The sequence below is a fragment of the Coregonus clupeaformis genome, unplaced genomic scaffold (assembly GCF_020615455.1).
Source record: "Coregonus clupeaformis isolate EN_2021a unplaced genomic scaffold, ASM2061545v1 scaf0061, whole genome shotgun sequence".
Classification (NCBI taxonomy): Eukaryota; Metazoa; Chordata; class Actinopteri; order Salmoniformes; family Salmonidae; genus Coregonus; species Coregonus clupeaformis.
This window is the reverse complement of record NW_025533516.1, coordinates 392662-417854: the sequence shown is the minus strand read 5'-3', so window position 1 is coordinate 417854 and position 25193 is coordinate 392662. Positions and strand designations below refer to the sequence as shown.

At 43.4% G+C, this 25193-nt stretch overlaps 1 protein-coding gene across 3 annotated transcripts in view; it reads right to left on the bottom strand.

Moving 5' to 3' along the window:
• Window positions 1–25193, bottom strand: part of LOC121546621 (LIM domain only protein 7) — a 109096-nt gene that overhangs the window by 36757 nt on the left and 47146 nt on the right. For 2 of the 3 annotated variants that reach the window (XM_045212898.1, XM_045212899.1), the window contains exons 2-6: window positions 19801–20029; window positions 17582–17837; window positions 9429–9543; window positions 8024–8160; window positions 5862–6555 (exon numbers count right to left, since the gene is read on the bottom strand). In XM_045212898.1, the coding sequence (XP_045068833.1) occupies window positions 5862–6555; window positions 8024–8160; window positions 9429–9543; window positions 17582–17799 (1164 nt within the window). In that variant the 5' untranslated portion in view covers window positions 17800–17837; window positions 19801–20029. Of the gene's footprint in view, window positions 1–5861; window positions 6556–8023; window positions 8161–9428; window positions 9544–17581; window positions 17981–19800; window positions 20030–25193 lie in introns of all 3 variants that reach the window. The other variant, XM_045212897.1, reaches the window with a different exon arrangement.

The following is a 25193-nucleotide window of genomic DNA, read 5'->3' as shown; positions in this document are numbered from 1 at the left end:
TATATATATATATACTGTATATAGTACCAGTCAAAAGTTTGGACACACCTACTCTTTCAAGGGTTTTTCTTTATTTTTAGTATTTTCTACATTGTAGAATAATAGTGAAGACATCAACACTTTGAAATAACACATATGGAATCATGTAGTAACCAAAAAAGTGTTAAACAAATCAAAATATATTTTATATTTGAGATTCTTCAAAGTAGCCACCCTTTGTCTTGATGACAGCTTTGCATACTCTTGGCATTCTCTCAACCAGCTTCACCTGGAATGCATTTCCAACAGTCTTGAATGAGTTCCCACATATGCTAGGCACTTGTTGGCTGCTTTTCCTTCACTCTGCGGTCCAACTCATCCCAAACCATCTCAATTGGGTTGAGGTCGGGTGATTTTGGAGGCCAGGTCATCTGATGCAGCACTCCATCACTCTCCTTTTTGGTAAAATAGCCCTTACACAGCCTGGAGGTGTGTTGGGTCATTGTCTTGTTGAAAAACAAATGATAGTACCACTACCCGCAAACCAGATGGCGTATCACTGCAGAATGCTGTGGTAGCCATGCTGGTTAAGTGTGCCTTGAATTCTAAATAAATCACAGACAGTGTCACCAGCAAAGCACCTTCACACCATCACACCTCCTCCTCCATGCTTCACGGTGGAAACCACACATGCGGATATCATCCGTTCACCTACTCTGCGTCTCACAAAAACATGACGGTTGGAACCAAAAATCTCAAATTTGGACTCATCAGACCAAAGGACAGATTTCCACCGGTCTAATGTCCATTGCTCATGTTTCTTGGCCCAAGCAAGTCTCTTCTTCTTATTGGTGTCCTTTAGTAGTGGTTTCTTTGCAGCAATTCGACCATGAAGGCGTGATTCACGCAGTCTGCTCTGAACAGTTGATGTTCAGATGTGTCTGTTACTTGAACTATGTGAAGCATTTATTTGGGCTGCAATTTCTGAGGCTGTTAACTCTAATGAACTTATCCTCTGCAGCAGAGGTAACTCTGGGTCTTCCTTTCCTGTGGCGGGCCTCATGAGAGCCAGTTTCATCATAGCGCTTGATGGTTTTTGCGACTGTACTATTTTCGGATTGACTGACCCTCATGTCTTAAAGTAATGATGGACTGGCGTTTCTCTTTGCTTATTTGAGCTGTTCTTGCCATAATATGGTCTTGATCTTTTACCAAATAGGGCTATCTTCTGTATACCATCCCTACCTTGTCACAACACAACTGATTGGCTCAAACGTATTAAGAAGGACAGAAAAATTGTTAATGTAGACATTGTTAATGTTGTAATTGGCTATTGTAGCTGGAAACGGCTGATTTTTTATGGAATATCTACATAGGTGTACATATGCCCATTATCAGCAACCATCAGTCCTGTTTTCCAATGGCACGTTGTGTTTGCTAATCCAAGTTTATCATTTTAAAGGGCTAATTGATCATTAGAAAATCATTTTGTAATTATGTTAGCACAGCTGAAAACTGTTGTGCTGATTAAAGAAGCAATAAAACTGGCCTTCTTGAGACTAGTTGAGTATCTGGAGCATCAGCAATTGTGGGTTCGATTACAGGCTCAAAATGGCCAGAAACAAAGAACTTTTTTCTGAAACTCGTCAGTCTATTCTTGTTCTGAGAAATGAAGGGTATTCCATGCGAGAACTTTCCAAGATACTGAAGATCTTGTACAACGCTGTGTTCTACTCCCGTCACAGAACAGCGCAAACTGGCTCTAACCAGAATAGAAAGAGGAGTGGGAGGCCCCGGTGCACAACTGAGCAAGAGGACAAATACATTAGAGTGTCTAGTTTGAGAAACAGTATACCTCGTTACCTTCAGACGAGTCCCGTGACACTTTTGGGGGAGGAAAATGCCACCGTGTTTGTGAGAGTCTCCCATTTCCATAGAGTGGTCATAATAGTTATGTAGGCCAAACGCTACAGCCGTTTTTGCGATGAGACCGATTTTGGGGATATCTCATGGTCTGACAAACACCGCTCTAGCTCTGCCACCTTTCACCGCAAATGCGGAAGTGCGACATTGGCGGATGCGGTGGATCGAGACGCATCCAATGCAAAAACACAGATATCTCTAGCTTAAACTGACAGATTTTTATGGGGATTTTTTATTATGTTAATTTAGTTGACGCCAATCGACTCTAGGGGATTTAAAATATATATTTACAAAATAAAATACTAAGCCTATAGGCTATGCCTACGCTGCTTTGTAGGCCTATGCACCTCTTTAGTAAATCTGAGCTGAAAATACATTTCAGGCTATTCCGTTTAAACAACTAGAGCCTATGTGCACATTGTAATCAAAATTGTAATCTTAATTGGTGTATTTTAAACTGTCCTTTTGTGAGGCGCATTAGATTACAATGGCGATGGACAGAGTTGTGGATGAAATGTTGACAGTATGTCCCCACGCTCAACGAGAATAGCCTATGGAGCTGCCAACACCGCAAATATGTTGACACATCTACACTGACATCACCCCAGTATACCGGAGCAAGACGGAAATGCACAGAAATTTACCGGGCCAAAGAAATTACAAGAGCTATAGCTAGGCTATTTTGTACATTTGTTACAGTCTTTGGTTTATAGCCGGGGATATGCGCCTCGTGAAAGTGCTCAAGCCACTTTACGATCTACCCCCTTGCACCCATTTCAACAAACAGGTAGTACCCGCTCTATATGAGCAAACCAAAGTAAAAGTTTTCAATGATTTGGCCAATGCACCTTCTGTTACGCTTACTCAAAGGCCCATTGCAGTCAAAAACATGTTTTTCCTGTGTTGTGTATATATATTTCCACACTATGCGATTGGAATAATACTGTGCAATTGTGAAAATTATGTTAATGACCTTTTTGTGTAAGATATGTTTGAAAAGATTGCCTGATTTGGTGGGATGGAGTTTTGGCCTGCCTGGTGACATCAACAGGTGATAAATTAATTAAAAGACCAATAAGAAAGAGTTCCAAACCAATTAGTTAATAGACCAATAACAGCTAGTTTACAGTTTTCCCCTCCCCACTCAGACCAAACAATCCTAGAAAAATAATTGCTTGAGAAATTGCCCTTTGCTAAGAAGCTATTTTTGTTAATTTTTTACCATTTTAATTTAAAACAATCAAAGTAAGGTACTTAATTGTTACCCAGAACTGATTTGATATAGAGATAAAAACGGCTGCATTGGATCTTTAACAGTGACAGCCCATCACATTACCCCGGAGTACCATGCTACAGACACGCCCCTTTTAAGAGATTCACAAGTGCGCATCTTGCACTGAAGGAGGCAGTGTCATGGTGCGTTTGTAACCAAGTGGGAAGTGGGAATTTAACACATAGGACTGGGAAAAATCCACTTGAACAGCCCTCAAACTGGTAACTACTAGTGGGAAACTCGTCTATCATCCTGAGCACTGACTAAGGAAACAGCCTCTATAACAACATTTTCGACAGGTAAATGCAACAACACATTATTAACAATGTAATTATTAAATTTCATATATGCTATCGCAAAAATAATAATTTGATTGTGTTTATGAAGGTCTTAGGTAACATTAGAACACTATTATTATTATTTTTAAATAGCAATATCATTTCCAGTAGTTTATGTTACTGTAGGCTATAGTAAAAAAATTGAAATCTAGTGTTCAATACATTTAATTAGTGGAGTGCCTTTGTTACAACTATGAAACAGAAACCATACGTGTTGGAAAAACGGTAACAGCTTATTTTTATAACGACAAAATACAAAAAATACTTCAACCACCAAGACGCACGGTGAAGACATCAGTGGCCTAAACATCATAAGCGCCAAGTGTGCTTGATAGTGAAAGCAATAATGGTATTATAATGAATATAAGTGTCGATATGACAACTATAAAATAAGTCAATTATTTATACATCGAATACCATGACGAATTTGTTGGTTTCCAGGCGTAGCGCTTTCATTTCTTGTCATCAAAACAGAGGTAACGCATGATCTTTCTGAAGAGATCCCGTGACATGGTTTCTCCAAAGAAAGGTATCCAATACAAGTCTGACCAAAAGCTCTACATATACATGCTCTTTCCACCGAATGCTCCAAGGACATTCAGGTTTGAAATGAACGCTTCCAGCTCATCAACAGACAGATCCCTGGCAGTGTCTATTTGCTCCATTTGCGCCTCAGCTACAGTCCCCGATGTGCTGTCCATGACACATAAACAATGAAAGCTGGTGAGTGCGTTGCTGATGTTTTTTGCTTGAGACGTAGGGCCTGCTCTCTCAGTGATTACATTTTGTGCTGATAATCGTCCCGTAGTATTGTCACCGGCTTTTTCAATCTAAAAGTTGTCGTTCCTTCCTCTCTCCTGTCTCAATGTTTCATATGGGGGTGGCACGGGCACCTGCGCATCGTTCTAGCTTTTTTGCTCTTAGGCCTCGGCGGTGTAGGCTCAGAATCAGAAGAAGAATCAGAGATGTCATCATGATTAATTTCTTCCCCACCATCGGAGTCATTTTCATTCAGATGTTGTAGCAGTACTAACACAGCATGTGCATCCATTCGTCTTGGTCTTCTTGCCATTATAAATTACGCATGCTCTCACTGTGTACTCCAAGTAGGCCAGAGTAGACTGATAAGACTGCTTGGATTTGGTGGACTGATATAGGGTACATACCATTTTGAGATTATAATTAGAAAATATAAATACACAATTGGTAATAACAAAATAATAGTTTGCTTCCCCTTGCTCATCAACTCACCCATTCTCCCCCATCATACTTAATTTACTTAATAATCTGTTGTTTCATGTGTGAAATTAGTTTAGGTTCAGTTTCGAAGCAAATCTCGCGGTGATTATCAACTGGGCATGGCACCTTCCACTGTCGGGAGAAGGATCGGAGCAGGCCCTACTTTCGGGAGAAGGAGGGGCAACAGGGAAAACCATTTTTAAAAATGACATGCCCTTCTATAACTGGTTATAACTCTAGTTCTGTTTGTGATATTAAGATTCTAACAGTGTGTTATATAGACTTATTAATGAAAAGTCAAGGATGGAGGAGGGCATGACTTAAATGGCAGAGTAATACTTTTTTTTACATTCATGAGCAGTCAAAATGACTGCTTTACCGGTTCTAGTGTTAATGTGTTTTTTTTATTCTATAATTTGTTTACAAGCATGATAGCTGTACTTTTAGTTTATGGTTGACACAGCTTGTTGGCCATTATTCAATCAGCTTTTCTCAACGAGTTCAAATAACATCAATGCATCCAACTGGTATTTACGAATTCACAACTGGTAAATTACCACCTCCCACATGGTTACAAACGCAGAGTGGATACTTGTGAGGCCAACATAACAATCCGGTCACAACCGACAATGCAAGGAACATCGTGAATGCTGATCATTGTGAATGGCAGTACCAAAACCGAACCTTGACCCCAAAATCACTATACGTACCGAACCGTGTGTTTGGTGAACTGTTACACCCCTAAGGTAAACAGATCAGGCTAGTTTGTGTGAGCAACTACTACATTGGAAATAGACCACACTGCAACAGAGAACAAAACTTTCCTAGGTCCTGTTCATTATGCACCAAATGGAGGAAAACAGACTGAAACAGTCGAGAGATTATCTGGACTCTAATAAGAAACTGGCAGTTTCGTTTTTTGTTGTAACATTTGCTTTACGTTGCGTGTCCTAATGAACATGACCCAGTACACAGCCATTGAAGTACCTCACCCAAATCCTCTAGTCTAGATGTCCTAAAAAGCTATTTCTGCAGAGAGCAGTCCTGATGTAACAAATAACTACACACACAGACAGAACTGGAAGGTGTAGTAATATTACAGTACTCACGGTGTAGGTGTGGGGCAGCGATGCGACGCAGGTGGACTGGCTGCCGAAGGGCCGTGGCGTGACGACAGAGGTGAGTCGAGCGCTATCCGACTTCATGTAGCTCCTGGGGAGAGAGGCAGAAACCCGAGACACACTGGGAGGCATAGGCTTTGGCTCCATCGCCACCGAGTTGTAATGTGGTTGTAGTTTGTACAGAGAACCACCACCAGTGGAGGTGGTCACTTCTTCAGCCACCTTGCCCTGGTGCCTGGGCTCGGGTAGTTTGGGGAGGAAGCTGGGGGTGGTGACGGTGGTGATGCTGGAGGTCTCATCCGTCTTGGCTGCGCTGGTGTACCGCAAGGCCGGGCTTGGGGCTCTCTCCGAGGGGGTCGGGGCTGGAACATAGGGGTTGTAGTTGGAGGTAAGACCGATGGTGGTAGTGTTGTTGGTGATGTCGCTACCGGAACCGGAGGGACTGTCGCTACTGTTGCTCATGTCACCCCTGGGGGGCGAGTCGGCCCTGTCGGTTGCCGTGGTGGCAGTGGGGGCGGGGTCCTCCTCTGTCGGGTGAGGCACGGAGGGGGGTGTGGGACTGGGGCGGACAGTGGTGGTGTAGCTCCTGGGTGGGAGGGTACGGGTGCGGAGGACCGGAATGGAGTCTTCAAACACGTCCTGGTCCAGGGAGGCGAGGGAGTTGAGACGACTGCCGATGGAGCTGTGGGAATGGAGGAGAGAGAGGGATGGAGGAGAGAGGGAGGACAGTGAAGGAGAGAGGAAAGAGAGCGAGGAGACAGGTGAAAGAGAGAGGGGAAAGGGATTACGAGGTGTAATGTGTGAGAGAGAGAGAGAGAGAGAGAGAGAGAGAGAGAGAGAGAGAGAGAGAGAGAGAGAGAGAGAGAGAGAGAGAGAGAGAGAGAGAGAGAGAGAGAGAGAGAGAGAGAGAGAGAGAGAGAGAGAGAGAGAGAGAGAGAGGAAGCGAGGAGGCAAGGGAGGATGGGAAAAACATGGAGGAAAGGTGGATGAAGGTTGAAAGGGACACAGGGCAAAATAAAACAAAACTTTGTATGGCCCTGTATCTGTGCCTGCATTGTCATCGACAGGTGTTTGTTGGTGCAATCAGTACATATACAGTAAGAGGACAGTTTTGAGTGAGAGTGAAAACACACATCTAAAACTACTGATGAGAATTCTGATGACAAAATACTTAAAACATAGTAAAACATCTACAACCAATAAAGCATTATATGTTTCTAATTGTTGGTAAAAATGGAAGGATGTGTCCTTTGGTAACTGTGTGTTAAAATAATAAAGAGAGCATAGTAACTAGAACACAGGCAGGATTTGTCCTTGAGGGCGTCTACTCTAGCAGTACTTTTATCAATCATTGTGGGGCTAGATTCCTTCTTTAAGTCTTACATTCAGTCAATCTGCACCTTGCCATTTGTAGTGTGTGCCCTTTCCTCAGTATAGTAAACCTAATATGTACTATACTAGAGCAGGGTCAAAAACATGTAAAATCCTTGAAAGTATTCAAGGTGTGCATTGATTTTGGCTTGGAGTTTGCCCTTGTACCAGGCAAACCAAAACTGCACCGTCAAGGACATATTTCATAAACACCTGTGGTCCTCTGTAGCTCAGCTGGTAGAGCACGGCGCTTGTAACGGCAAGGTAGTGGGTTCGATCCCCGGGACCACCCATACACCCAAAAAAATTATGCACGCATGACTGTAAGTCGCTTTGGATAAAAGCGTCTGCTAAATGGCATATTATATTATAGTAGTAGTAGTATAGTCGGCTCTTAACCACTAGGCTATCTGCCGCCTTTAATGACATAGGTTATTGTTAGATGATTGCTAATCAACGTGGTGATTGGCATCACCTTGCCAGACAGTTTTGTCACATTAACAATGTACTTTGCTGCATCACAGCGATTTAAAAAAAGTAACTGTTTAATGTCCAGACCTGTATGTATTCAACCTAGGTGTGGTATCTACCTGTCCCCACTGTCATGTTCATAAGGCACCAAACGGAAAAACAGGGAGGGACTGCCTGGACATGGAGGGATCAACTCAACATGTCCAGTAAGAAACCCTCATTGTTTTCCATAGATTTTTTTTTCATTGAGTGCCCTAATGAACAAATTGACCCTGGTGTCTACCTGTCCTCAGGTGTCACTCTCTTACCTCCGGTTGGACCTCAGGAAACCACCGCTCCCTCCTCCGCTGCTCGCTGTGGTCTGCTCAATCTGCTCCCTCTCCTCTTTCTTCTTCACAATATCAGACTTGACGCTCTTGCGACGGTTCTTCCACTTGGTGAGGTCCTGCAGAGATGAAACGCACGCCAGAGACCAGCTTAGAAATGTCCATCTTGGAAAAGCCCATGTAACACAGTTAAATCCCCTAACGGATGGCCAGGAAGGCTAATGTAAAAGTGGTTAGCTGTAGATTAGAGGAGAGAGAGCGAGAGAGAAAGAGAGGGAGGACTATATTGGTAGAAGGTGTCCTATTTGTGTGTTTAGCTCCTCCCGCCTCATGTCCCCTGTGTATTGGGGCCCGTGTGTGACCTAAATTCTGTGTTATATCAATGTAACTGACTACAGTAACAGGGAAGAATGATGCCTTTACCAATAACACTCACTCATATACTGTAGGAGTTTGTGGAATAATCACATGAATTTAGTTAGACACGGTGAAACATTGTGGAATGACCTTCAAAGATGGGTCATCTTTCCCAGAATATTGTAACTGTCTTGGTGTTATAGGTGTTTAGTTGCCACTGCAGGCCTGAGTGAATACTCAAATGAGGAAAGATATATATAAAAGTAGGATGAGGTATTCTGTGGTGATCATTAATCCACAATCTCAGCTGTGCCTCCTTAAATGATGCACAGCTGACCTTTACAAAACAAGTTCTCCTTTCACCACACTGGGCCAGAATAGCTGTTCTCTTCAGATTTCCATTCTCCCCATATCAAATACTACCTAGACTGACCTATCATATGTTGTTACCTGTAGACAGCTGGGATGGCTTTGACTTGTGTACTAATTTCAGACAAGGATACAATAACCATGGCCTATACATTGACATGGTCGAAGACACTACAATTGGTGATGATTAAACAGGCCTAGCTCATCAATTCGTTATGTCATGATTATTATATTAGGGAGGGTTTAAGTCAAGTGTAACAGCAGTCTTTTGGGGTGAATGTATGCGACCCCTGGTAAGGTGGGGACCCCTGGTGGTGAGCGGACATGTGGGGCATAGAGGGTTCATTTGGCACCAAACCTAACCAAAGGGCTAACACAGGGAGGGATTACCAGGGGTCTATTCATTAGTGTACACTGTCGAAAAACACTTTGCGAGGGAAAACATTTTGCAACCAAAACAAGAGTTTCTATTAGACAAATTCAGGTAGGTCCCTCCCAGTTTCATCCTGTTTGCTCCCGTTTGGTTCCTAGTGAATACACTCCAGGACTTCCTGATCGAATAAGAAACACACATTTTCATTTAGCGTTACAAAACATTTTGTTACATTATGCCTTCTGCACACAGCCCAGGTGTGTGGTGGTTGCAGGTATATATACTCACATCCTGCCACTGGTCCTCATTCTCCTTGCCCTGCTCCCTGATCTTCTGTAGTTCCTCGTAGCATACCTGCTTCAGGGCCGCCTGGTCCACCGCAAGGTCTGTCATTGATTTGCTCCTACACACCGCCAGGGAAGAGGTTTAAAGGTTTGGGTTCAGTGTCAACTCTGCTACAGGGATTGGACCACCAGTTCGGAGCATAAACCTACCGTGCACAAGACTGATGTTAGAGTCATTAAGTAGGGTATAAATGTATACATCAACAGACAATTCAAATACACTCCAATCCCAGAATGCTGTTACACTTGCATTCCATCACACTAGCATGAGCTATAGTGAAATAAGGTAATGACCTGATGCTCACAAATAATAGTGTATCTGCCTACGTAACAGACTTTTGTGCAAATTATGCAATATTGTCAATAGGACATACCAAATCAGAAATGCTCTCAAAATGTGGAGCAAAAAATGTTTGAGTTTAACAATCTCAATTAAATGAACTGTGATTTTCAACTGAAACATTCTTTTAGACAATGTTTTTTTCTTGTAAGTACACAGTAAACAAACAACATTTCAAGGTTCAACATTCATTAATAAGAATGGAGAAAAAAAACATCTACATAACACTATTAAGACTAAAAAGTAGCACAAACAAAACATGTTGAGTCACACAAAACACAAGCTAATGCAGTTTTAGCCTAATGTGTTATAAAAAACAAGCTGTATATCTCAGCCATCCCATTCATACAAAAAAAGCTTTCAAAGTTGTCTTTGGCCAAAAACATTCACTCCGTTTGACTTACCTGTAAACTTCTGAATGATATTGCTATCAATATCTCTCTATCTTGTCTTTCTGTTACATGAAACCAACCTATTACGGTAGCCTACAACCTGTGCTTCAACAATTCTAACTCTTAGCTGTACATAACACACAGTATGTTTGATTGGATGACAGCATATTGGTATTGTGTGTACAATCCCCTCACTCCACTTTGTTGCTTTGTCAATAGAGATTTGTGGAGCTTGCCATGTTCCACCCCCCTTGACTTGGCCCTGCACCATTCAATCCCCAGCAACGTGTATAGCAGTCAGCCAGCGAGTGAGGGCGCTAGTAAACAAGAGCAGCAACACAAAGGCAAAAGCAGGAGGGGTAAGCAGCCGGGTGCGGTGTGATCGCACATTTGGGCCAGACTTCTTTTCCCTATTCTGGGAATAAGTAGAGGTAAAGTGATTCCTAATCACTGTCTGGTGTTCTTCTCTCCCTCTAATGGTTAAGGTTAGGATTGGTGGTAAAGTAATCTAATCCTAGATCTGTGTTAAGGGATGGCTAGTGCCACTCTGCTTTCACCTGGGGTTTTAGTTTCCTTTTTATTGAAGGTGGTTATGTATCACAGTTAAAGTGTCCCCTTCCTTTGACCTGCTAGGGAGGTGTGTGTGTGTGTGTGTGTGTGTGTGTGTGTGTGTGTGTGTGTCGTTTTTCAACAATAGTCCCTTCTTCGAGACCAGAGCTAGTGTGATGTAGCTGAAAACTCTACAGGAGTTTTCAATGTGTGAGGGAAATACATCCAGATACCTCAGACACATTTTAAATCTCTCCTTGTCCTAGTCAGTAATCCCAACATGTTTCAAGCTGACCACCATTGTCCCTGTTCCCATGAACTCCAAGGAAACCTTCCTAAATAACTATTGCCCTGTAGCACTCACATCTGTAATTATGAAGTGCTTTGGAAGGCTGGTCATGACACACATCAACATCATCATCCCAGACACCCTGGACCCACTCCAATTCGCATACCGCCCCAACAGATCCACAGATGACGCAATGTTAATTGCACTTCACACTGCCCTCTCCCAACTGGACAAGAGGGGAAATAACTACAGTGGAGCTCCAAAAATATTGACAAAAAGACAGCGACAGTTTTGTTGTTGTTTTGGCTCTGAACTCCAGGACTTTCAATTTGAAATGATGCAATGACTGGGGTTAAAGTGCAGACTGTCAGCTTCAATTTGAGGGTATTTTCATCCATATCAGTTGAACTGTTTAGAAATGACAGCACTTTTGTACATACTCCCCCCATTTTAGGGGACCAAAAGTATTGGGACAAATTCACTTATATGTCTATTAAAGTAGTCAAAAATGTAGTAGTTGGTCCCATATTCCTAGCACGCAATGATAACATCAAGCTTGTGACTCTACAAACTTGTTGGATGCATTTGGTGTTTGTTTTGGTTATGTTTCAGATAATTTTGTGCCCAATAGATATTAATGGTAAATAATGTCATTTTGGAGTCACTTTTATTGTAAATAAGAATAGAATATCTTTCTAAACACTTCTACATTAATGTAGATGCTACTGTTACGTTCCCCAGCTAGAAAACCAAAAATGTCGCTCAAACAGAAGGGGGAACTAACAAAGAGTCACTGACCAACAACCAAAACATACTTTTGGCCATGTAGTGTATGTGAGAATGCTGTTCATAGACTACAGCTCAGGGTTCAACACCATAGTCCCCTCCTGGCAACAACACGGGGGGCCCTCAGGGGTGCGTGCTTAGTCCCCTCCTGTACTCCCTGTTCACTCACAACTGCGTTGACCCTATCTTGCACTGACTCTATGCACACTCACAAGACTATACACTACCAGTCAAAAGTTTGGACACACCTACTCATTCAAGGGTTTTTCTTTATTTTTTATATTTTTTACATTGTAGAATAATAGTGAAGACATCAAAACTATGAAATAACACATATGGAATCATGTAGTAACCATCTCCGCATGTGTAGTTCCCGCCATAAAGTTTGGAGGAGGTGGTGTTATGATGTGGGGGTGCTTTGCTGGTGACACTGTCTGTGATTGATTTAGAATTCAAGGCACACTTAAACAGCATGTCTACCAAAGCATTCTGCAGTGATACGCCATCCCATTTGGTTTGGGCTTAGTGGGACTATAATTTGTTTTTCAACAGGACAATGACCCAACACACCTCCAGGCTGTGTAAGGGCTATTTTACCAAGAAGGTAAGTGATGGAGTGCTGCATCAGATGACCTGGCCTCAACAATTCCCCGACCTCAACCAAACTGAGATGGTTTGGGATGAGTTGGACGGCAGAGAGAAGGAAAAGCATTCCAGGTGAATCTGGTTGAGAGAATGCCAAGAGTGTGTAAAGTTGTCAATAAGGCAAAGGGTAGCTATTTGAAGAAATTCCAAATATAAAATATATTTTGATTTGTTTAACACTTTTTTGGTTACTACATGATTCCATACATGTTATTTTATAGTTTTCAAATCAAATCAAATTTTATTTGATGTCTTCACTATTATTCTACAATGTAAAAACTATTAAAAATAAAGAAAAACCCTTGAATGAGTAGGTGTTTCCAAACTTTTGACTACTGTATATATGCACTGAAACTCTCACACAAAACCCACACACATTCTCTACATACGCATGCACATACACACACACACACACACGCACACGCACATGCACACGCACACGCACACACACACACACACACACACACTTTCACACTTATCATATGCTGCTGCTACTCTGTTTTTTATTCTTACTCTTATTATCTATTCTGATGACTAGTCACTTTACCCTGCCTTTATGTACACATCTACCTCAAATACCTCGTACCCCTGCACATTGATATGGTACTCGTACTCCCTGTATATACAGTGCCTTGCAAAAGTATTCATCCCACTTGGCATGTTTCCTATTTTGTTGCATTACAACCTGTAATTTAAATGGATTTTTATTTGGATTTCATGTAATGGACACACACAAAATAGTCCAAGTTGGTGAAGTGAAATGAAAAAAATAACTTATTTCAAAAAATTCTAAAAAATAAGTAACGGAAAAGTGATGCGTGCATATGTATTCACCCCCGTTGCTATGAAGCCCCTAAATAAGATCTGGTGCAACCTATTACCTTCAGAAGTCACATAATTAGTTAAATAAAGTTCACCTGTGTGCAATCTAAGTGTCACATGATCTGTCACATGATCTCAGTATATATACACCTGTTCTGAACGGCCCCAGTCTGCAACACCACTAAGCAAGGGGCACCACCAAGCAAGCGGCACCATGAAGACAAAGGAGTTCTCCAAACAGGTCAGGGACAAAGTTGTGGAGAAGTACAGATCAGGGTTGGGTTATAAAAAAATAACCGAAACTTTTAACATCCCACGGAGCACCATTAAATCCATTATTAAAAAACAGAAAGAATATGGCACCACAACAAACCTGCTAAGAGAGGTCCGCCCACCAAAACTCACGGACCAGGCAAGGAAGGCATTAATCAGAGAGGCAACAAAGAGACCAAAGATAACCCTGAAGGAGCTGCAAAGCTCCACAGCAGAGATTGGAGTATCTGTCCATAGGACCACTTTAAGCCGTACACTCCACAAAGCTGGGCTTTACGGAAGAGTGGCCAGAAAAAAGCCATTGCTTGAAGAAAAAAATAAGCATACACGTTTGGTGTTTGCCAAAATGCAGGTGGGAGACTCCCCAAACATTTGGAAGAAGGTACTCTGGTCAGATGAGACTAAAATTGAGCTTTTTGGCAATCAAGGAAAACATAATGTCTGGCGCAAACCCAACACCTCTCATCACCCCGAGAACACCATTCCCACAGTGAAGCATGGTGGTGGCAGCATCATGCTGTGTGGATGTTTTTCATCGGCAGGGACTGGGAAACTGGTCAGAATTGAAGGAATAATGAATGCCGCTAAATACAGGGAAATTCTTGAGGGAAACCTGTTTCAGTCTTCCAGAGATTTGAGACTGGGACGGAGGTTCACCTTCCAGCAGGACAATGACCCTAAGCATACTGCTAAAACAACACTTGAGTAGTTTAAGGGGAAACATTTAAATATCTTGGAATGGCCTAGTCAAAGCCCAGACCTCAATCCAATTGAGAATCTGTGGTATGACTTAAAGATTGCTGTACACCAGTGGAACCCATCCAACTTGAAGGAGCTGGAGCAGTTTTGCCTTGAATAATGGGCAAAAATCCCAGTGGCTAGATGTGCCAAGCTTATAGAGACATAACCCAAGAGACTTGCAGCTGTAATTGCTGCAAAAGGTGGCTCTACAAAGTATTGAATTTGGGGGGGGTGAATAGTTATGCACGCTCAAGTTTTCAGTTTGTTTGTCTTATTTCTTGTTTGTTTCACACACAAAAATATTTTGCATCTTCAAAGTGGTAGGCATGTTGTGTAAATCAAATGATACAAACCCCACAAAAATCAATTTGAATTCCAGGTTGTAAGGCAACAAAATAGGAAAAAATGCCAAGGGGGGTGAATACTTTCGCAAGCCACTGTAGCTTCATTCTGTGTATTTTATTCCTTGTGTTATTATTATAAATGTTTTACTCTGAATCATTGGGAAGGGCTCGTAAGCAAGCATTTCACGGTAACGTCTACATCCGTTGTATTCGGCGCATGTGACAAATACAATTTTATTTTATTTTATATGGCCAGTTTTGTGTCAGACATAAATAGTGTGTGTGTGTGTGAGAGTTAGTGAGAGGGAAAATGTGTGTGTGTGTTTGTGTGCGTACGTATGCGAGACAGTGTGTGTGTACACTGCATGTGTTTTCACGTTGCCATGGCAGGTAACAACTTCCATCCCGTCACACGGCAATGGGGAATTTCAGTCTATAGGTTTTCATGTCTGTCTTCCTTACTAACAAACCTGCACTCTATTAGCATCTACCCTTACTGTGCAGACCTGGGTTCAAATACTATAAAAAATACTTTGAGAGTTGATTTCGAATAGTATTTGAACCCAGGTCTGGTTTGGTGTAGTGTCTTGGTGACAGTGTGGGGTTTATCTTGGAAACCCAGAACTAAAATCTTGCTTTTTGCATGAGATACTCGATTAGGTTCCGGGGGGAGATTATACAGTGCATTCGGAAAGTATTCAGACCCCTTGACTCTTTCCACATTTTGTTATGTTACAGCCTTATTCTAAAACTGACTAAAAACATTTTCCCCCTAATCAATACCCCATAATGACAAAGCAAAAACAGGTTTTTGGAAATGTTTGGGGGGAAAAAATGGAAATATGTTACATGCGTCTGTCCATGGGAGATAGCTTGAGTCAATAGTTTGAGTTATTTATACACTGTAGATCTTACTCATGTTCAAACCCCTTTTCGCACCACTGTGCTCATACTGCTCCCTGCTGCCCAAGTCAGTGTGAAGTTCCCTGATGTTGAAAGGAGACAATGGGTATTTCTCAATATACATACTCCCGTGCTCCACTCTCTCATGCTCCGAGTGCATAGTGGGTATCGTAGGCAGGTAAACATGCCAAAATTAACACAGTATATATTTATTAAGGTATCAAGATAAAACATTGTAGTCAGGCAATATGAGATGTGAATTGGCAACATTTCATTCCGAAGTCAAGAGTATATTTTCTATTTTGCATTACATTTTGCGAGGTGGAGAGAGAGAGTGATAAGGGCAAGTGAGGGAAAAAGAGAGTGGGGAGAAGAGAGAAGAGAGAAACAGAGGTCAGACAGGTTTAATCAACACAGTGAAGTAGTGTAAAAGTAGAGTAAAGCAGTGCCCCACAGCAGTGCAGACACAACTAATCAATCAAATCAAAGCTTTATGAATGAGGATGGAATCACATGCATTAACCAACAAAAGAGACGGGAATCACTGGAAACTGTTGTGATAGAAAGATGAGGAAAGATGAGGAAAATAGACTGATAAAGTATTGTAAGCATGGGCTGTGCCAGGGTGTCCTTTGTGACCCTAGTTCGATCTATTGCACGTGGGCATCCTCCTCGGGTGTCCAGTACTTTTTCAGGAATCCGTCATATAACCCGTCGGCGGGCGGCTTGGGGGACGCACCCACTTTGCGGGCGTACATGTCGTCCGGAACCGGGTCGGCGTACCCCACATCATCTTCTTCGTCTTCAGAATCGTCGTACATCTGTCAGAGGAGGCTGTCGGTGGAGAGGACAGCGTTGGTCCACCCTCACGGATGGTGGGGAGAGCATCGGTGTCATTGGCCCACTGCTGCTCGAGAGAGAGACCAGCCAATCGGAGTGGATAGGAAGTGCACACAACCAATCACAGGCAGAACAAGGAGCATATGGTGTTTGGAACGTCCTTGAGTACATAGCATTCAATCTCCTCAGACACATGAGGAACAAAAAAAACGTTTAGTTGTGGTTTTCAAATAAATGATATCAAGTCACTTGTTCATCCGGCAGGCATAACAGAAGAAGTGCTCTCTTTCTCTCACTCTTTTGTCAGACAGGCATAACAAAAGCTCTCTCTCTCTTATTCTCTCTCTCTTTGGTCTGACCTGAGGCAGGTCACCGTCTGCTGCGGTGGGGTGTTCGTGTTCACTGTGACCATTGCCCAGGTCCCTCCTCTCACCACTGAAGCACTTCTCCCCCTCCTCCTAACCCCGCGGAATTCCCGGCCTCCACAGGGCTGATGGGTAGGGTGAAGTTGGCGGACGGGGGAGGGGCTGTGGAAGCGCCGGCTGGCCAGGCCATCCAGAACGAGGTCGGGGTCCGGCCGCTCGGGGTCCGACTCGTCGTCACTACCACTCTCGCACTTGTCCGCCCACTGCAGGGAATTCTGGGATATGCATCCGTTGTTGGTTGGAAGTGGGCCTGGTCTCATTGAGGTCAGTGTTCTGTGGTCAGTCGCAACAGGAGGATATGATGGATACAGTGCACATACAAAACCACAACCATGGGACAATCATACACAACCATGGGAGAACTAACCAGCAGACAGACAGTGGAGATGATAGGAGAGGAGGAGTGTGCAAGGACCACGTCTTACATACAGTATTCATTATCCAATGCAAAGCAGCTATTTTCTACACTGTGAAAGAAGACAAGCTGGCGTATAAAGCTAGCTTAGCTTGTGCTGCAATGATGTCGTAACGATCAAAGAAACTGGGTGGGATATTTTGGTTCGATACCATTTTGATTTAACAATTCACCTGAATTTGACTGAAATAAAATGGAATTGAGACCCATCCCTCTGGATGATTTAACCATTGAGAGATCTGAAAGGATTTGCTAGAGCAGCACCTGTGGACAAAGACTCGAGGCAGCTGATTTCTGGTGTATATGCTATAGATGTGTGTATGATTCTGCTACCTGGTGAAGGTGCCATCTTCCTCCGTGTACATGGGGCTGGCCCAGCTCCGGCGGCTGTCCTCGTGGCGCTCGGCCCGCTTCTTGCGAAGCGGCGCTGGCATGTAGGCCGCCGGCTTGTCCTTGGTGGGCAGAAACTGGTTGAACTGCGTGGTCGTTTTAGGTGCGATGACCAGCGAGCGGCGGTAGTGCAGCGAATCCTTGTTACTGTCCGCCGCCATCCTGAAGACTGAGTCCGTCTCCGCGTCACTCCCACAACCTGGGGAGAGGAGAGGTGGGGGGTGAGGAGATAGACAGAAGGAAAAGGGGTAGAATTGAGCAGCAAGGTGAAGGAAGAGGGGAGAGGAAGGACAGTGGAGATTAGAGGGGCAGGAAAGAGTAAGAGGGGAGAATGAGGGAGGGCTGTGAGAGAGGGGAGAGAAGAGGTGAAAGAGAGAATAGACGAGTGTAGACCGGAAAGGGAGGTGAGGGGAAGGGAAGGTGGGAGGAGGGAGGAGAAGGCAGTGGAGAGCGGAGAATGGAAGAGGGTAGAGTTGAGAGATCGGTCCAGTAAGAGAGACGAGGAGAGAAAAGGAAAAGGGGGGAGAGTTGAAGTCTACTTAGTGTTGTTTGTGATATGATTGTCTGGCAGATAAAATAAGGAATATGGTCAGCTCTATACTTAAAGGGATACTTTGGGATTTTGGCAATGAGGCCCTTTATCTACTTACCTAGAGTCAGATGAACTCATGCTAACATTAGTTAGCATTGGCTCGCAAAGCTTCCTATAAACTTCCTTCATACTGGACACAGAGACATAAAAACAATATCTACGAGTTCATCTGACTCTGAGGAAGTAGATAAAGGGCATTGCCAAAATCATTGCCTAAATCCCAAAGTATCCCTTTAACATTTCTCTGTACATTATATTCTGAACCTTTCACCTCACTGAACACACCCCAGTAGCGGGGGGCGGCATTGGTTTGGGAACAGAGGCCTATTACCCCCTCATTTACAGGCTGGTGTGGAAGCCTCTGGAATGTCTCCTTGGCCTGTCTCTCACAGTGGGGGCCAAGTCTCTCTAATTACTGACCTGCTCTTTCCCAGGCCCTAAACACCACCAACACAACCGTCTCAAACCTGTTTGACTCAATTAAATAGAACTAAAATGAAATAGAAGTAGAAAATAGGTGTTTGTGTAATATATTGTTCTCCTTACAGTGAGATTGATGAGCTGCAGAGAGAAAATACATTTAGTTGTAATGTATTTATCAAAAAGGGAAGTATGTGTTTCTTTTTATAAGTAATTTGCTCTCTTTAACCGATGCTACATGCTTTGTATCCAAAAACATTATTTGTTTTACAGTGAGACTAACACATTGTATTATGAAAATGTCAAACTTTAGTGTCGGTTGCGAGACTCTGAACCACTAAACTAGTGCACTCACTGTCAAATGTCACGATCTGGTATCAGTAAAATCAACATGCTCAGTGTGAACTTCACAGATTATCTCAGATAGTCCTAAATAAACAAATAAATACCCGCCCTTCAAATACCATCACGTTAACACAATCACTACCACTCAAGATCTCAGACTAAGATATAGAGGCTAAAGGAATACTGCTAAGCGCCTAAAACATAGCATAAAAAGCCAAAACACACAACTCAAGTCCTGTCCGACTGGGGTGCATGATAATTGAGATTGATGTGTGTGTGTGTGTGTGTGTGGCCGTATTGAACTATTCTTGTGTGGACCAGAAGTCCCCACAAGAATAGTAAACAAACAAAATTTGACCAACTGGGGTCAAATGCTATTTCTAGGGGGTTTAGGGTTAAGGTTAGAATTACTGTTAGAATTACGTTAAGGGTTAGGGTTAGGAGCTAGGGTTAGTTTTAGGGTTAGGAGCTAGGGTTAGGTTTAGGGTTAGGTTTTTGGGTTAAGGTTAGTGTTAGGGTTAGGGTTAGGGTAAGCGTACAGGTTAGGGTTAGTGGTTAGGGAAAACAGGATTTTGAATGGGACTGAATTATGTGTCCCCACAAGGTTAGCTGGACAAGACTGTGCATGTGTGTGCGTATGTGCATGCGTATGTATAGAAACATAACAAAGTAGAACCAAACACACACAACTCGGGTCCTGTCCAATTGAGATTGACGTGTGTGTGTCAGTCTGTCTGTGAGTGTGTGTGTGTGTAGTTGAGATTGACCTGTGTGTGTGTGTGTGTGTGTGTGTGTTTGTCCATACCCTCACTGCTGCCTTTGAGTGTGTTGTCAGAGGATCTGCTGTGTGGTCTAGAAGCCAGAGAGTCCAAGCTATCCAAAGAGTCTCTCCTGTGTCCTCCTCCTCTCAGTATAGGTAATATATCCTCTCTCCCCGCTCACTCACTGTACCAGCTGTCTCCGAAACCACTGTCTCTTTCTCTAAATCTGCTGCTACTGCTGCTGGCTCATTGGCCGGACGACTCCTCAAGTTCCTGCAATACACACACACAAACACAATCGTGAGCACACAGTCTGAAAGACAGAGTGATGTGTCTTTTTGTCATTTAGCTCCTTAGGGTTATCCTCCCCGGGTACATGTCCCCACTTGTCCTTGTTTAACTATCCTTGTGAGGACTTCTGGTAAAACCCCCCCCCAAAAAACACACGGAGGCACCCACGTGCACACTTACACCCGTGACACAAACACACTTGTGGAGTTCGTGTTAGTTTCTTAACCTCTTCCCCAGACCAGAGAATGCATTGAATATTGTTATGTAATTCATCCCAAGTCACAAGATTTCCCTAAATTACTGTACACACAAACACACGCAGCCATCTCCCCCCACACACACTTCTGATGACCGCAACTCTGACCCCTAACTGTTTTCCAGTCTGTCATGCAAGCACAGTCCAGTAAGCCATGCTTTGTATCATGATGACGACAATGATAGCTAATTTACCCCCAACATCGGACACCCCCTAACTTCTAACACTCTCTAGCGGTTGGAGGACTAAATCACCTCGAGCTCAACATTTAAATGGACTGGAAAATAACGGTAAGTTTTGCGACTAAAGACACCCTTCTAGCTAGCTGACCACCGATTTTCAGTGCAATTTATGTAAGTTAAGTTCGTTTTTGAGAGTTTTCAAAAAAGTTATATATGTACACATTTTGTGGGACACGCTGCATATTGTAAAATTCGACTGCGCGACAGACCACACATCAACTCTTTACCTCTGAGATATAGCTAACGGATTTTCTAATATTGCTAGCTTAGTTGCTAAATGTTGATAGAACTGCTAAGACAGCAAAAAGGAAAGAAATTGTAAGCGTTAGATAATACATATCACGAAAACAGCTGAATGTTGTCAAGCTTTACCGTATCAAAATTGGAGTCCTCTGATGGGGGCGTTTTGCACAATCTGCCAAAAATGTATTTGGAACTTTGAACCATGAACTTTTTGACACCTATCACTGTTGGCTATGTTTCATCTTACAACAGCTACATAGAGGCAGTATTTAGTAAAATGTTACAATGTATGCATCAATATTAAACTAATTGGGACACTAATTTTCATTACAGATAACATCAAACAAAAAACGTGGGTACACTTTCAGTTATTGTGAACACTCATCACCTTTCAATGCCTTAGCTTTGAAATGTAAATGTTTATACATATTCAGATTGAGTTATCTTTCTAAAATGTGTATAGTATGCCAAGTTATTTAGCTACATGTATTTACCACCACAGCATGGAGAAAGTCAAGAGGAAGTAGTGGAGTGAGGTGGACATGTTCCATGCCATTGAGGACTGCGGGGCAGGGATGGCTATCCGCCAGGCTGCCAAGGTTTGGCATCTTTTGTTTTTAGGAAATTACCATGTGTATGTGAATTTTATCTGCTAGTAACAGTTATATTTTCTTATCTACCAAGGTGCATGGTGTACCTCGGCAGATCCTGAGCGGCTGGGTGACCCATGGTTGTCGCAGTGGACCACCCACATTGCTTGCACCAGAGGATGAAAATTATCTGGTGCAGTACTGTATCTACTGCGGCAGCCATGGGTTCCCCTTCACCAGACAGAGGCTGATGAAATACGCCAACAAAATATGCAGGTATTTGGTGTTCTATGTGTTTATGTATGTGGATTGCTGGACTGACTGTTCTCAATGTGTGTGATATAAATGTGGATGTGTACGGTGATGCCAAAACAAGCATTTTCATCCTGGATATACAATTATATATTCTATTCTATTGTAGGTTTCGGTACCCAGGGGAAACAATCCCACCACCGGGGAAGAGGTGGTGGGAAATGTTCAGGAGGAGGCACAAGAACCTGAGTATGAGGAGGCCGGACACCCTGGACAGGGGGAGAGCTGAGTGTGCCACACGTCCGACGATGGACACCTTCTTCACTTCTTATGAGAAGCACTTGGAGGAGAGTGGGTTGAGGGAGAAACCCAGACAAATCTATAACTGTGATGAGTCTGGGTTTCATAGCGACCAGAGCAGGCACAAAGTGCTGGCTCCCCGTCGCGCAAAACACGTGTACCAGCAAGCTCCGGGGACCAAGGAGCACATCACAGTGCTGGCCTGCTTCAATGTAGCTGGGGAGGACGTCCCCCCATTTATCATCTACCCCAAGTGTTTCCCCGGTGGCCACTACACACTGGGAGGCCCCCCCCAAGCCTTGTATGGATGGTTAGGAAGTGGTTTCAGCACTTCATTAAGCATGCAGTGAAGGAGTGCCCTCTCCTTCTCCTCTTTGATGGGCACAGGAGCCACATGGACCCGGAGGTGCTCGCGGCGGCACTAAGGGAAGGGGTTATACTTCTTTGTCTTCCACCACACTGCACCCATGTCCTGCAGCTGCTGGACGTGGCATACTTTGGCCCTTTAAAGGCTGAGTTCTCCAAGGTAGCTGGAGAACATAGCCATTTTGACCACTCCTACATGGTAAACAAATCAGAATTTGCCAGAGTATTCTGCTACCCATACCAGCGCTGCAAGGACATGCGTTATGTGGTGGAAGGGTTTAAGAAGTGTGGCCTCTTCCCTTTTGACCCTTCAGCCATTGAAGGGTCCCGTTTAGTGCCGTCTCAGTCCCTACCGGGTCCCACCACCGCCTCTCCTGGAACCAGCAGCACTGTGCCGTCCATCAGCACCTCCTCCACAGTGACCACAGGAGGACCCTCAGCCCCTGCTCCAGTCCCAGCCCTAGCTCTAGAAGAGCACCCCCTAATAGAGGGGGGGCTGATAGCGAAGGACCTTGGGCACATCCTTACTGTCCTGAAGTGTCGGCTAGACCGATACAGAAGACTCCATGTGGTCGCCACATGCCTCACCGGGGAGGAATACACGCGCCAGTGGCAGGAGAGGGGTGAGAAGGAGAGGGCCGAGGCAGAGGAGAAAGAGCGTCGGGCAGCCCTCAGAACACAGAGGGCACAGGAGAGGGCTGCCATGGATGAGACCATTGACACCATCGCCTCTGCTGGACCCCTGCTGGAACCCATCCTGACAGCTGCATCACCACTGCCAGTGCCCTCAGTGTGCAACACCTGTAGGAGCCGCCGGAGTCCCCAGCTGCAGAAGAAGGCCACATGCCTACTCTCCCGGCCACACCATCGTCGGCCCCTCAACCCCACCGTTACAAACACCAGCTCCTCCAAGCCATCGGCGGCGGTTTTGTCCACCACCACCACAATGCACACCACCCCGCATGTCTGCCACCACCAACACGGCCTCCTCTGGACCAACTGCCTCCTCCGTCTCCCCTGGTCACACCACCATAGCAGCCTCGTCTGGTGTCCCTGCCCCCTGCAATTTGAATACAGCCACCTCCACAGGTAAACACATGTTACGAAAAAATGACTGTTATCTGTTTTATAAAACAGCAATGTAAATAAAATAAAATCTCTCTTTACATATCTACAGTCCATAGCACCAGCCCTCAAGTCACCTCCACCTCCTCCAAAACTTCTGCAGCTTCCTCCAGAGATATTGATGTAAAAAAGTTGAAAAGTTTTTTCCTGAAAGGGGGTTTTCTATCACTACTTTTTCTCAAACTGCAGCACAGAAAAGGAAGAAAAAAGCTCCACCACTCTCAGGTACTTCATAATCTGTTTATCTCTCTCTCAGTTGTATCAATTACTATTGTTGTTGAAGAACTTCTACATTTTGCAAAACCATGTTAATCAATTTGATTATTATTTTATTTTTTATAAAAGAAGACACCACCTGCTGTGCTCGCTGCGGGGAGCGTGATCTGCCTGCAAGCTCCCCTCAGGAGTGTAGATCTGAGGTGCCATGGGTGTGCTGTCAATTCTGCCAGCACTGGTTCCACTGCAGGTGTGTGCAGTGGGATCCAGAGGTAGCGGTGGAGCTGGATTTTTATTGTGATTTTTGTGACAATATAGGGATGGAGGTCGAGATTTAATTGTTTGTTTTGTTTGTGTCCATATGAAATTATTTATTTGTACAAAAAAATAAGTCTTAAATATATATATTCAACCCATCTTGTGTATTTCTTCCTTTACTTTCCAAGTGCATCTCTGCAACACAAACTCCAACAGTGTTTTCATTGTTTATGTCAATGCACATTACTGAAATTAAAGTTTTATTTGATGTAAATTATTCATACTCATTTATATTTTAGTATTAAACTGGTATCTACTTTCTCAAAACATAAGATTAATCTGTAACACAAATTATGAGACATTATTTGGTTAAAACACTGAATATGTTGGTGAAGAACCATTTTTTAAGAGTCCACAGGAGGGCCCAGTGGGCTACGCAATGAAAAGTTGACAGGCAAGTCATTTTTTTTACCGTAAGGCTAGCCAACTATTCAGCTATCTAGTAAACACTTCGGATACGAGGTTGGCGTCTCTTTTTTGAACAAAATGAAATGGATATATCTTCTAATTGAACAAAATAGTAAGTTGGCCTATAACTGGGGACCGTATGCCGATAATACGGGATGTATTTTTTGCTAAACCGCTTATCAAAAAGCTGATAATAGTAGTATTTCCACTGAAATGTCAAACATGCTAATTGCTAACCTGTTAGCTAACATTTTTACGACACCAATAATCACAAAACATTGATGGTTGATCACAAGGTACCACTGTTGAAGGTAATATATTTCTTAAACGCTGTTGAATATGCCGATAGTACGGGGTTCCACGCTAACTTTTTACAGTCTAAAGGGCTTAGCGTAAGAACACAAACATGGCCTGCCCAGCTAACAAAAAACGTTCCCACAACTTTAGAGAACCTTTCCTTAAGAGTCTCATTAGGTAATTAACTAATGTTTCATTGGAATGTTCCCGTGATGTGCATGGAATGTTTCCAAGAGACCATTCCCTTAATGTCAAATAGAACTTACCCAGAACGTGGTTACCATGCTCTAGACACTTTTCATGGGAACGTTGCAAGAACATTAATGTGTCCAGTTTTCTGTAGGTTAGGAAAATATTCCATCAACGTTCCATCAAACATACACAGGACATGGTTGCCATGTTCTCACAATATTAGATATTAACGTTCTAGACACGTTTCATGAGAACATTGCAAGAACATTACTGTGTCCAGTTTTCTGAGGGTTAGGAGAACATTCCATCAACGTCCCACCAAACAAACACAAAACATGGTT